Genomic DNA, 14,511 nt, shown 5'->3' on the forward strand with positions numbered 1-14,511 from the left:
ATTTCTATCCTATTTGGCATTTTGTCTGGTAATACTGCCCTGTTTGTTTAGGAAGCAGCTAGTTGGTTGGGTTAGTGAATCTGGTCAGTAATCTATATTACTTTTAGTTGTAAATTCAGTGTTTTAAATGTTAGCTTGATTTGATTAGCTTGAGGCCAACTTTTAAGCTAAGTAGCTACGCCTATTCTTCTCTTTCATTTCATGATGATATACCAACTTTCTTTTGCTTTATGTATTGGTAGAGACAGTACAAAGGATAGTTTGCATAAGCCCTGCTCCTGTTGCATGTTTTATTCTGTCACAGTTTTTTTTTTTAAATGGATTTACATGTTTAAGGGTAAGGTAGAACAGCCAACTTGAACATCAGTATAGCTGGATGGCTGCTGTACTGAAACCTATAGAAACAATACAAGTTAAATAATTTATACTTATATATAAATGCTCAAAAATAAAAAAAATTACATAAAATGATAGACATATTCATAATTCATTCATAATAATTAATAATTGAAAGTCACAGTCTTAAGCTAAACACATAAGTCCATAACAACAGAAGTCAAGGAATCAAATAAGTTTGTTAGGTACCAGAACAACAGTAACACAATCGGGAGAAATAACTCGCTGGTACAGGAAAAAGAAGAAATTTCTCTCCTGTATCTTTCTTTGTTCTCTCATCATTTCATAATCTGCCCATTGCTATTACAAGTTTGAAATTGCTAGAAGTAAAGATCATACATCAGTCAGCAGTCTTAGTCTTAGACCTGCAAAAATTTAATGCTGAAGTTTTTGCTGAGACTTCCATCTGTCATTTTCTACTTCATCACGTTATGCAAAATCTTTTAGTCCCAGTTCAGGGTGGTTTTCTGTTGCTAATTTTGAAATTATTAAAAACTAAACCCAGTTTCAGTTTTGAGTGTTGAGTTTCAGTTTTATGTTCATCTGTCTTCTTCCAAAGACATTATCTATGAATCCTTCTTATCACATCTAAACACAAACTACACTGCTTTCAAATTTCAATTACCAAATCTGATTCAAAGTACTAGTTAGATTTGCAAGAAAAGTAAATTCAATTGAAATACAACATTCCAAAAAAATTCAATTCATTCTCAGCCATTCTATTAAACAGTTCATAGGCATTTTTAATTCGTATTTAACGCAATTCATAGGCATTGATTTATGCTGTATAGAGAACCTTTCAAATGGATTCCTGATTGAATACAGAAATTTGTCCCCCAGAACCTTACTATACTAATAAAAAAAGGGAGGAATTTAACAATGTTACATCATATCATGTATGAGCACCAATCAATGAACAAGGGAAACTTTTCCATTTCGAACATCATATCCAGTTACAAATTCTTATTATCTCCATTTCAATTAAAATACAACATCTATAATCAACTGAAACTAACAGAAAAGGAAATTTCCACTGCAACAATAAAGAAATTCCAGCCAATAACCCCCAAACCACGTAGGTATAGATAGCAATAGCATCAAAACATATAACTCATCCATCATAAATGTTTTTGTCCATCCCAAACAATGATTATCAGAGAAGTGATGAAATTGCTTGAAGGATCTTTGGAGAGTTGAGAGAAAAAAAGAAGGTAGGTTTTCAAAACACCCAAATTTGATGAAACAAAACTTGGATCTATGAATATTCACCACCTCTCTATCGCGAAACCTGAGATGCAGATCTTGTGTTGCCATTGTGCACAGATGGTGTCGCAATCATTGGTGCAGACACCGCGCTAGCGTCGGCATGCAGACCAACCAACAAGCCTTCGCCGCTGGCTTCGACGTAACCTCTTTGTCTCCTCTGGACTCCTTTCATTGTCTGCAAGCGACAAGGTTTGATCTACGGCGACTAGAGGAAACCGGCGGTGAGTGGTGACCACCAGAGGGAGAGGGAGAGCAGACGAGAGACAAAGCCGCGTCGAGAGAGCGAGCCATAGAGAGAGGGTCGCATGGAGAGAGCGGCTGTCAAGAGAGAGAGAGAGAGAGAGAGATAGCAGCGTAAGGGGGACTGAAATTTAGGGTAAACTCACAACAAAACTCCAGAAACCAATTTTTATTGTTTTACAAACAAGGGTAAAACTGTTTTGAAAACAATTAAAAAACCAACTCAGCCCCAATTTTGCTGAACACGTTTTGGTTTTAAAATAGTATTTCAAAACATAAACCACAAACTGGCAACCACCCCGAACGGGACCTTAGATTTTAGCTTTGTGAGGATGCCACCAGACTTACCAAGCTAATTGTGTTCTGATTATTGGCAGCTAAAGGGTTAATTTGATTGTCTTTTGGTTATCCATAATTCCATATATTGTTACCACTATCTGCTTTAAGCATTTCATTGTGTTCTTTAGGCTGTATTTTACCAAGCAGTTAATTTCCCACTTTTAGTTTTTTCTTAAAATATATTTATTGATTCTATATGATAATTGTTGCCTATGATCTATAGGGACTTGGAGCTTCTTTCAATTCTGTTATGCAAAATTGCTGAATTTCTGGCTGAGGACATCTACTTGGACCATTATATTCGTGATTTCCCTGGCCTCTGTAAAAAGTTTCTGAAGTCTGGAATCACCATTTCGCCTAAAATTTGTCCAAGTTTATTCAGATGGTTTGAAAATTGCTTGCAATATGGATCTAATTATGCTAATATTAATGATCTTCCAGCTTTAGTCTGTAAAGAAGGAAGTTCTGTGGTTAGCATAGCCCGGAAAGTAGTTTGCTTTTATAGCATATTATCTGGTGCCAAATTGCTGGGAAAGAAACTGTCTACTGGTGTTTACTGTAACATTACTATGGGATCACATTCTTCAAAGGAGGAGCTTACTATTTTAGCAATGGTTGGTGAAAGATTTGGACTTCAACAGCTGGACTCACTACCTTCTGGTGTATCTCTTCCACTACGCCATGTAAGTTTGACTTCATTGATGCCAGTCTGTCAGGGCTTTGAGAACTTTTTAAAATCATTTACAAATTAATTTGTTCAGGAGCATGTCAAACATTTGAAATTATCTGTCATCTTACATAATTCTAATGTTCATCTTGATGACACTCTCATTTATCAGGCATTGCCTACTGCTTTTCTTATATTTGTTTGAATTTTTCACATTCCTGGGACAATGTTCTACCCTATTTTCCACATGTTTTGCTTACTACTATTACTATAATAGTTCTGCTTTGAGCATTATCTCTAGCAAGTTTTAAGTTTTAACATATATTTCCAGAGTTTTTTACATCTATTTTCTGTTATGCCTTCTAGGCATTAGATAAGTGTCGAGATTCACCTCCCAATGACTGGCCAGCTGCTGCTTATGTACTTCTAGGCCGACAAGATTTGGCAATGTCAACTTTGGCACGCGAATGCAAATATAGGGGCATGGAAACACCAACCAATGTGAATGTTATATCTATGTCCACACCTTATATGTTAAATCTGCATCCTGTGACAATATCTTCTACTATTTCTGATGCAATTGGATTGGAAGGAACAAAGTTTGAGGATACAGATTCAGTTGATGGGTCTATGACTGATGGTATGGAGCATATATTCAACTCTAGCACACAGTTGCGTTATGGTCGTGATCTTAGGTTGAATGAGGTCAGTTATGGCACTTCACTTAATAGATATTTTCAATCCCTGTTGTGATCTGATGGTATGAGGCACTTCACTTAAGACTGATTTGATTATCATTCCTTGATATATATTTTCAATCCCTGTTGTGGCTTGTCTATAGATCATATAAAAGGTTATGGTTTTTGCCCATCAATGTATTTGCAATAAGAATATAATATTCTGATTTATTAATAATAGCGTTTTATAGGCACATAATCTTTGATTTAGAGGAAACATAATATCCTCTAATTATATATAATTAATGTAATTAACCTATATAAACACGCATCCACAATGTACTCTGATACTCTGTTTTCAGTCAATTATTACTCCATTTCTTCTATTTTAACAGCTACTAGTGAGTCCAGAGGATTTTTTTTTCACCTGTCTTCAACAACAAAAATTGATAGGAGAGAAGAGTGCTATATGGTACTTGTTAATGTCAAGCTTTTATGCATATAACATCAACTGCTTTATAGTCTTAGAAATATGAAACTTTTTATACTGTTTTTCCTTACTTGATGGGACATTTCTGAACCTGCAATGTTACTATGCCTCGATGGAGAATTCTTACAGGATCATTCTCTACAGTCTATCAGTACATGTATTTTATCTTTACTGATATCTTGAGATGTTTCACTAGTCCACTGGAAATTGATGTATGTTATGTGCTGATGCAGAAGTTACTTACAAAGTTATTTCTTTCTTATCTGAATCATGGCTCTGGCTACTTTTACTAGGTTAGACGCCTTTTGTGCTCTTCAAGGCCTGTGGCAATTCAAACATCTGTTAACCATAGTGCTTCTGATCAGGACCTCCAGCAGGTATGTGTTGCCATGGTATTTGTTTTATTTGTGATTGTCAACAGTTTTGTTTATAATTTGATTATTCAAGCATCTGATAATATACTCATTGGTGTTATTCTTAGCAAGGCTGATCCTGCCACCCTCCTTTGGTAAAAATTCTTATATACACCCAATGCAATGATCCCGATCTTGGTGACTATGACATACATGTAACTTGGAAATTAGATCTTCTGTTTTGCTCTGTCATATTAACTTTAAGTGGAATTCTTGGCATTGTGTAACATGCCTGATTTATGTAAAAAATATCTCCCCATTATAAGATGTTCATCACACACATGTGGAAGCAATTCATTATTTTTCAGGGGACACTTTAGCTATCCTACATATAATTGGGCTTTTCATACATTTCTTTGGTCACATAATGTGGTTGTTTGTTCCCTTGATTTCTTCGTTTATTTTGTCATAAATTTGTATTTCTTCCGAGTTTTAATGTTCAGTTGATTTTTGTTATTATCATCGTATTGAGATGGTTTTTATATTAGAACACTATTTGATTTAATTATTAAGGTAACGTAAAAATAATTACTTATGAATGTTAAAAATAAAATATTTTGATTCAACTAGTATGGTATATATAACTAAAGTAAAATGTTTATTTTTTGACCCTTTTTACCTTTTCTCCCTTTTGAATGATTTTTTATTAAAAAAGTAAATCTAGATTGTTATGAATTGGTGTTTTTTACGTTAGTAATCATTTATAATTGTTACAGCAGCTAAATTAAATCAATACCAAACTAAAGAAACCTAAGAAATTTGTAATTTGCATATTGTACACGACTTGTCTTATTGTACTTATACGGGAAAGGTTTCCTTGAGTTGGTAATCATCCCAATTGTGGGCTATGTTTTAATTCTTCCATGTTTGTATTTGTTTTCTCATTTAATATTTTTTTTCTCTCCTACCAAATTCTATTCTTGAAAAAGATGGCCAAGTTTGTTTTAATTATCTGCTGCACATTGCTTCCTGTTTGTGATTTATATTCTCTTATTTATAAGACATTGTTGACTAAATTATGCTTATTAAGAAAAATAGTTAATTTAGGTATTGACATTAAATTTGTCTCTAATTATAATATTTTTTTAAATTTGCCCTTAACATTATTGGGAGTCTATTCATCTTCTCCAATCTTCATAGGAGGGAGAAAGTGACAATTCAAAGTAGCATTTAATTTTAGAATAATATAAATAAGTAAAAGAATAATTAATGCACAAGAGAGATGAAATGAAGTCTTGTAATAAGGGACAAAAAAATTTGTTGACTATGTCTTATAAATGGGGATGGAGGGAGTATTTCTCAAGTTGAAAGGGTGTACTTTTTTTTAATATATATAAATCTGCCTTTGATACATTTCTTTTATTTTTTATGAAGGCTCAATTGTGGCACCTTGCACAAAGGACCACTTCACTTCCTGTTGGACGTGGGGCATTTACCCTTGCAACCATATATACACTCTTAACTGAGGTGCTCTTTACGTTTAACTTTTTTATATTCCTACTTGCCTTCACTGCGAATTTTTAAATTACTTTGGGAAATATACTCTTTATGATTGAAATTGTACAATTTTTAGGCTTTTAGTGTTCCAAAGCTCGTACTAGCTGGTCGGTTGCCAGCCCAACAGAATGCTACTGTAAGTAGATATCATATTATTGATTATATCTGTAATGCCTGTTTTGGCTTGTGAAACTATTTTTACTAGTTGTTGTATTTGTTGACTTGAGTCATGTTTGTTTATTCACAGGTTAATCTTGATCCAAACATCAGGAACATACAAGAACTCAGGTCGTGGCCTGAGTTTCATAATGCTGTTGCTGCTGGACTTAGACTAGCCCCTCTCCAGGTTTAACATTAATCCTTAAGTTACATAGTTTTGAATGGTTTAAACATGTTTCTGCTAGGAAATTATTTTATTTTTTTTATAAGAAAGAAATTTATTAAGATAGGAAAGAAATATACAAAAGAGGATAAGAAATCTTCAAGGTTTAAAGATTATACAACCTACAATAAATAAATAAATTAAGAAACATGCAACACAACTTGCCAATTTCTCTTGAGATCTAACATGGACACTCCTAACTCCCCTAAAATGACTATTAGATATTGTAGATATATTTGATTATAGTAATTAGGCAATTGTTGGATATTGTTAGATATCCTTAATTATCGTAATTAGACAATGAAAATTTCTCTTAACGGCTTCAATGAGCTTCTGCCCCTTGCTGACACCCCAGACCAAGAACTTGAAAAGCGGAAGACCTTTTTCATGTTATTGACCTTATATGGGTTGCTTGCGTAGTATTCTTCTATGAGAAATGCTATACCCTCTGCCAGAAACCAGCCAGAAGATATTCTGACGCAATAAAAAATTGACACCTGTCTGTAATTTTACTATTAAATATTCATTTAATTTAACATTTAAAATGTAAGTTCTTTCCAGAATTACCCTTCCTCACGTGATCACACCCTTGTTCACCCCAGACTTTTGCACGCATGTACAATAGATCTGAGAGGTGTGGGGCCCTTGACGTAGACACGCATGTTGATAACGATTACTGACAAAGCATCTCCGGCAAGGCGAATGTCCCAGACTCAACTTCCCTGAGGCACCAAGGCTGGTGGTTGGCAAATACAACCTTCTGCGGTTTGTGGTTGATGCTAAGCTTGATGGTATTTGTCAAAGCTCAGATGAAATGCAGAAACAAGGGAAGCCAAAGAAGGCGGTGAGGGTTAACCAAGAAGTCAAAGGTGGGTTCAGAGGAGGCTCCAAACCCAAACCTCTCTTCTGGCTACTGCAACTGCATTTTTTAAAATTGTAGTGCTGATACAATCATTGATTTAAGTGGCTCACAGCAACTATTAGGTGGGTCTTCATTGCCGTTGAGGTAGTTCAGGCAAGGAGAAAGCTTGTTTAGGCAAGAGCTATCTTGAGCACTTTCTCTTGGGATACATGTTAGTAGCACAAGAAATACGCACAATGCAGCAAAGTTCCCTCAGCAAAGCATGGTTTCCATTTTGTTTCGTAATGGTAATAGTCTATGCCCTTAGTGCCATTATGCCTAATAATTATGTGAGTGAAGAGTAACATGTTAACTAAAGAACAAGGAAATTTTTTTTGAAAATGATATGATATGCTAAAAAAACCAATGCAGCGTATTATGCTTGGAATAGAACCGAAGAAGACATAAAGCCAAATATATATATGAAAGCTGGACATACGTACAAGGTCATTTTAAGAAGAAATGTCAAATTCTAGAATTAAGATGCCACCAATTAAAATTTGTTATTAATGCTGAAGCTATAACTAAATGTACAAAAACTAAGCAAACAAGTTCTTTGAAGAGATGAGACAAATGGAGTAGTTCATCAGGACTAGGCCCCCAGCTGTTGAACCTCTCAGGGAAATAAGGATCGATGTATGCTCTATCACTGTTAAGAGAGCTGTGTCTTCAAACTTGATCAGCTAGATTCAGCTCTAAAAATGGTTCCAGTGGCAAAGTGAAGACCATGTGCTGTACAATACAATATGTATAGATAAATTCCACCCATCACTACCAAAATCTACTATAATGCAGTCAATTGAAAACACTAATGCCCTTTTTAGTTGCATTTACAATTTTAGTAACATAAATCAATTCTCTTTTGAACTTTATTTTTTTTAAAGGCCAAATAAAATATATTAAAAAGTGGTAAAAGGCACCAAATCACAAGCAGTGAAGTGGCACCCCCACTCATGATGGACAAGAACCTCCAAAGTATAAGCGTCTACGCATTGAACACCCAAAAAGGAAGTGTTTATGCAGATAGCTACCACAAATCCTAGTACTAAAACAGATTGCTCACCCACCAAAAGGAGCAAAACTAAATGCTTAATTCAACAAGTCCTTCAAATATACAATAGACCAACAATTTCCCAAACCAGCGCAGAACCATTCTCTTTTGAACTTCTACAAACAGAAACTATGGTGCTGTGTCTGATTGACCTGTAAATCGTCGCATATAGAATTTGTTATTAAACTGGTTCAAGACCTTCGAGCCCATCCTCCTCCTCGACGACCACTGCTTCACCGACAGCAACATGCTCATCCGTGTCAAAGGCGGCGAACACACCTCTGCCAGAACATCCTGAAGGTCCTCGTCGCCTTCTACCTGCTTAACGTTTTTCGACTAGCAGTCACATTCTCTGCCAGGTCGTGTGTGTAACAGTCTGGATCGTGTATGAAAGGGTAAATGTGGAAAGAGTGTAAATTTTAAAATGTTAAATTGAATGAATATTTTAATATGATGTTGATAGACACGTGTTGAATTTTTATGGTTCGGAGGCTCAGTCGGTCTATACTTGTTGAAGGAAATAGCATTTCTCTTCTACTATTCTTCCGTGATCTATTTCGTTGGAGAACTATAAAGTCCCACATCAGAAAAATAAAGACAAGAAAAGGTGTATATAAGTGTAGAAGGGTTAAGGCCTTTTAGGATTTGAGTTTGGGCCTAACTCAACTCTTATAACGAGCTGATAGGGTGAGGGTTTTGCCCCCTGCCCTCCACTTATGTTAAAGTATTTTGGGTATTTGATGTGTATGGACTATGGAGAGACAAACAAACATCTAGAATCCAAAATTCATTGATTAAGAAATTGAAAGGAAGAAAAAATATTAACTAATGTTTTAAAGATTGAATGAGAAATTGAAAGGAAAAAATATTTTTAATATACAAGTTGTTGAGTCATAGGATATTATTTGTATAGGAGCTGTTTGGTGAGATCACAAGAAAAGACTATAATACCTTTTTTGTTGGCATTGTTTTCCTCACAATAGAATTAGGAAAAAAGAGTTTGTTTGGGTGTGGGGTTTTGGAGGGAAAGGAAAGGAGTACAATTTTTTTATTTTTATTTTTTAAAATTAAGAGAGCTGTGTAATATTTATAAAAAAAGATTATGATGTCATTTATGATATTTATTAGAATTGAGAAATGAAAAATTTGCCCTATTAGAAAATATTTATTAGAATTGAGAAATGAAAAATTTGCCCTGCCTACCCTTCCCTTTACCTCCAAAACCCAACTCCCAGACACACCCAATGGGAAGGGGTAATTGTTCTTTTTCACTTTTTGTGTTGTGCAACCTGAAACTTTGGTTTTTAATTGTGTCAAGTCGTGTGATCCATCATCCATGTAGCTGACCTCACCTAGTAGGATAAATCTTTGTTGTTGTTTAGTGGTATTTCAGTGTTTTATGTTGACCCTTGGGCTTCTTTTTGTCCAGATCTTGGACTATTTTAAAAATTAACAAAGTACTTTTTTGGTGCCTTCCTGTCCCTTTCTTTTAGCAAAACAAGCAGATCTTTAATGGAGTCTGTCAGAAATTAGACACGCATACTAAAAACTCAAGAGGCATTGTATTTTTTTAAAGCAATATTTCACTCTCAACTCTGTTGTTACTGAACAAGCTTTGGGTGGGAGTATTTGTTATTGTGGCTTGCATAATTGTATGGTTGCATATTTCTGAAAATTGCATATAATTCCTTTTGCAGGGAAGAATGTCAAGAACATGGGTTTTGTATAACAAACCTGAGGAGCCAAATTCTGTTCATGCTGGACTTCTACTTGCACTAGGATTGCATGGATATCTGCGTGTATTAGCTGTTACTGACATCTACCAGTATTTTTCTCAGGTTTAATTCCCTAATGCTCCCCTAGCACTCCATTTATTCTAATGTTGATGATTTATTGTTACAAAACAGAAACAATTAATCTTAAATTTCTGTTGAAAATAATATATTTCATACTTCATAGCATATATTATTTGTTGCTGCCACTCTAAGGTCAATCTTTAAATTTTTGGCACCTCAAAAAATTATTTAGCTTTTGTATAGTTTCCTTTCTAGTCAGGCTGCATCTAGTTAGAGGTTGAAAGCTCCCAAAATTAGGGTATTTGTTGCCTAGTTATCAAGCGTTGTAGTGTTGCATCGTGGTTGCCCCTCACTATAGGAACTGCATTGCAGAGTGTTTGTGTCTCATCTGTTGTGCCTACAATGCAATTGCAGGTATTGCAGCAACTATGCTGTTTTTTTTTTTTTTGGGGGGGGGGGGGGGGGGGGGCTCTTAAGTTGGTAAGGTGCAAGTAGACAATTATAGTCACTGAAGGAAAATAGACACAGTGTTGATTGTAGAGTTCTCAGTTTTTTTTAAACTGAAATATTCTCGTGAGAGTGATTGGAGTCAGAATGAAGTTCAATGAACTAAAACGTGAATTCTCAAATGGTAGAGTCAATACACTGTTTGGTTTTAAGGGCCCGATTGTCACCACAAAATGGTTGATGCCATATAATTCATTTAATTTCAATTAACTTGGGGACAATTTGTCTATCTTTCCTTTATATGTTATATTCTTATCTTTCAGCTTTTCCATTGACATCAAATTATTTTCCCTACATATGTTTAGGAACATGAAAGTACTACTGTGGGATTAATGCTTGGCCTTGCAGCTTCTTATGGAGGCACCATGCATCCAGCTATATCAAAGGTATTATCAAGCACAATTTTTCTGGTGGAATTGTTGCAGATCTCTGCCCTCAGATACTAGATCATAGTTGAAGTGCAACATAAAATATCTTATTGATTGCATTGTTTTTTCTTGACCATGAAGGCACTTGCCATTTTATTGCAAAAACACATAATTTAATCTAATGGAACTAAATCAGAGGCATCTCAAGCTGGAGTATAATAGAAAACACTCATTCTTGTCATGGTTTCCATGAAAATTAAATCTGGGATGCGCCTAGTTCAATTGTTTTCCATGAGCACAAGGAAATGATAATATTTTAATTTGAGTGTGGTGAAATAAAATAAGTCTTCTTAATTGTATATTTTTACTTAGAACTAATTTGTTGATGAGTGACTATCAAGTTTCTTAAAATTAATTGAATTCAAGGATGTGGTTCTGTTAATGGGATTGACTTTAGGAATCAAATGAGGGGTGTAATTGGATTGAGTTGGCTTTCTTTTCTAATTGTTCTAGGCTAACAATTTAGATTAAACTCCCTCCCTCCCTTACAATGTATACTGTTAATTTTTGCAAACATGATCCCTGTCTCGATAAATTTCTTCTTTTATCAAAGACAAGGAAACAAAATAATCGATTCTGTGTTTTTTTTTTTTTTTGGGGGGGGGGGGGGGAGTATTATAGAAATCATTTGATTCACAATTTGAATGGTGTGAATTGATGACCCAGCCGCTCCTTTGATACAAACCAGAGAGTGAACCAAAGCATGTCGGAATTGTCACCTGAATTGTCAGACTTGTGTGCCAGACAAATGCAGGTGGTCCAATAACAGCACCCCCTCATGCTTAGGAATAGATAGACAAGAAAATATGGGTGACCCAAATAATGAGTCGAGGATAGGTTCTGATATCATTTTAGAATTTGGATTTAGGGCCTTGGGTATCCCACTACTCGATGTGAGATCTCAAAAAATGCAATTTACAATTCACAATTTGAATCGTGATTTGATGACCTTGGTTTAGGGATTAACATTAACCTTTTTATAGAAGATTGTGTTTTATTTGTTTGTGCCCTTTAATGCATGAAATCAGTATCTTTATATTGCACAACTTCTTTGATAGCATGCATACGTACCCCTTATCTCATCCCTTCTGCCTGCTGTGTTGGGAGAACTGATAAAATTACTCACTTGCAGACACTTTATTTTCATATTCCTGTACGACATCCATCTTCCTATCCAGAGTTAGAGGTTCCAACCTTGCTCCAGGTATCTTTTATGTTTATTTTATTTGTTCACTTTGAATTAGCCCCTTTCACCCCTTCCCTCCTTTTCTGGTGCTTTCTAACATCAGAAGAAAAATTATAAAAGCCCAAAACTGGGGCTTTCACTTGCTTCATTTTATCTCATGAAGAAATTTATATTTTTTCAGTCAGCCGCTTTAATGTCTTTGGGGATTTTATATGAAGGTTCAGCTCACCCACAAACAATGCAGGTTTTATTGGTAAATATATTTCATGTCTTTGTCTGCTGTTTATCCAATGGTTGAACATATGCCCGAGTTATTTAATTCTTGCATGCCATCGAGATAATGTGAACATGAAGGTTGATTATGGTTGAACTGGTACTATTTATTGTGCTGAATTCTATTGCTTTCTTGGACCATTTAACCAGTTGGTATGATTTACAATATTGTTTCCTTTTTCCCCTTCCATTAAATGCAATTAGCTTGGAGTTTTGATAGATTTGTAATTCATTATCATTTGTGCACTTGCATGTTTAGGAATTGGTTTATCAAAGTTGTTTGCTTGCATGATAGTGTCTGTCAGGTATGTACAGATCCTATTGTCTGTATTTTGAACAAACCAGCCTCAGTACCAGTTCATAAATTTCTTTCATGATTCTTTTTTGTTTTGCTTTTCATTCTAAATAATAATACCTATGTCTTCCCTGGTTGATTAGGGTTTGCAGGATTTCCATATTTACTAAATTGTTTGTCGCCTGTGTTTCTGTTAATTTAATTTCTTCCTTTAACTGGTCTTCCCCTACATCTATATGTAATTTTTCAGGGTGAAATTGGGTGCCGAAGTGGAGGTGATAATGTTCTTGAGCGAGAGGGTCATGCTGTTTCTGCAGGATTTGCACTGGGTCTTGTTGCATTGGGTATGAATGCTTAAATAATAGGTTTTGGATTTTGGTTTTGTGGTTCTTTGTCTAACCAAAATATGTTGCCTGAAGGACGGGGAGAAGATGCACTTGGTTTCATTGACACATTTGTGAATCGTCTGTTTCTCTACATTGGTGAAAAAGTACACAATGTAATGGGGTTCACATTCTTCTGTCATTTCTTTCCTTGTTGATAATGTTTATAATTTTATATAATGCTCAAGTACTTTTGCATCAGGAAAGATCTCATTTTTCGACAGTCTCAATGGATGAAAGTCGTGGTTCTGCACAGGTTTAGAGAATTCAATTAGTATTTTTTTTCCGTGATGAAATAAAAGAGAAATAAAATCGTATGAGACATTATAGTTGAGACTTTCTTTTGCATAACTAATTTAAATATTTGTACTTGTAGATGATGGATGGGACAACAGTCAATGTTGATGTCACTGCACCTGGAGCCATCATTGCCATTGCTTTGATGTTTATGAAGGTTCTTCGAATGAACTCACTCTACAATAAGTAGTAATGGCAACAAGAAGTCTGTTTATCTGCTGCAATTTAATTTGTTTTCTACCTTTTATAACTTTGGTCTTTATTCTTTTGACAGACAGAATCTGAGGCTATTGTGTCTAGGCTCTCAATTCCCAATACATGTTTTGATTTACAATATGTGAGGCCTGACTTTATAATGCTTAGAGTCATTGCTCGAAATTTAATAATGTGGAACAGGTTTGTCCTGGTTTCTTTAAGTTATTGCAACAATCTACTTGGATCTGTTTGTCACCCTTCTGATCCATGCTTCCTGCATATTTTTTTGTAGGGTTCACCCCTCAAAAAATTGGGTTTGGTCTCAAATTCCTGAGATTGTCAGATGTTCTGTAGAAGGGATTGGAGTTGATGACAATAATATTGAAGATATGGATGCTGAGGCTTTTATACAGGCCTATGTTAATATAATAGCTGGAGCTTGTATATCACTTGGTAAAATGTTCTCTAGTCTTTGCATTCATTTTATGATAAATTTAACAGAGTGCATGTATGTTGATATTATCTAAATTCTTTATATGAAAAGGTAACCATATCATAACCCTGAGTGAAATTATTTAAATCCTCATTGCTACTATTGTCCTTGATGATATTTTCTTAAATAAGGTTCCTTCTATCTTTTTTTATATTTTATATTTTTTTATTTTTACAACTCAGTGGTTGTGGTACTGTTTAGTCTTTGTCTTGAAACTTATTCTTCTTAACCTTGTCAGGAATGGTGTTTGCTGGCACAAGAAATGAAAATGCACAGGAATTACTTTATGAATTTGTTATTTACTTTCTTAACGAGGTCAGTCCAGAATTACGCTGCCTA

General features: G+C 34.9%; 1 protein-coding gene across 2 annotated transcripts in view; it reads left to right on the plus strand.

The window, feature by feature from the left end:
* The window catches only part of LOC100818647 (anaphase-promoting complex subunit 1), a 31,091-nt gene that overhangs the window by 11,233 nt on the left and 5,347 nt on the right, over window positions 1-14,511 (plus strand). For both annotated transcript variants that reach the window (XM_006595797.3, XM_026125323.2), the window contains 17 exons: window positions 2,465-2,924; window positions 3,275-3,613; window positions 4,369-4,452; window positions 5,863-5,955; window positions 6,062-6,121; window positions 6,233-6,331; window positions 10,017-10,157; window positions 10,928-11,008; window positions 12,183-12,254; window positions 12,418-12,489; window positions 13,055-13,148; window positions 13,224-13,303; window positions 13,390-13,443; window positions 13,564-13,641; window positions 13,759-13,880; window positions 13,972-14,132; window positions 14,411-14,487. In XM_006595797.3, coding sequence (XP_006595860.1) covers window positions 2,465-2,924; window positions 3,275-3,613; window positions 4,369-4,452; window positions 5,863-5,955; window positions 6,062-6,121; window positions 6,233-6,331; window positions 10,017-10,157; window positions 10,928-11,008; window positions 12,183-12,254; window positions 12,418-12,489; window positions 13,055-13,148; window positions 13,224-13,303; window positions 13,390-13,443; window positions 13,564-13,641; window positions 13,759-13,880; window positions 13,972-14,132; window positions 14,411-14,487 — 2,167 coding nt within the window. The remainder of the gene's footprint in view (window positions 1-2,464; window positions 2,925-3,274; window positions 3,614-4,368; window positions 4,453-5,862; window positions 5,956-6,061; window positions 6,122-6,232; window positions 6,332-10,016; window positions 10,158-10,927; window positions 11,009-12,182; window positions 12,255-12,417; window positions 12,490-13,054; window positions 13,149-13,223; window positions 13,304-13,389; window positions 13,444-13,563; window positions 13,642-13,758; window positions 13,881-13,971; window positions 14,133-14,410; window positions 14,488-14,511) is intronic.

This window comes from Glycine max, chromosome 14 (genome assembly GCF_000004515.6).
Source record: "Glycine max cultivar Williams 82 chromosome 14, Glycine_max_v4.0, whole genome shotgun sequence".
NCBI lineage: Eukaryota > Viridiplantae > Streptophyta > Magnoliopsida > Fabales > Fabaceae > Glycine > Glycine max.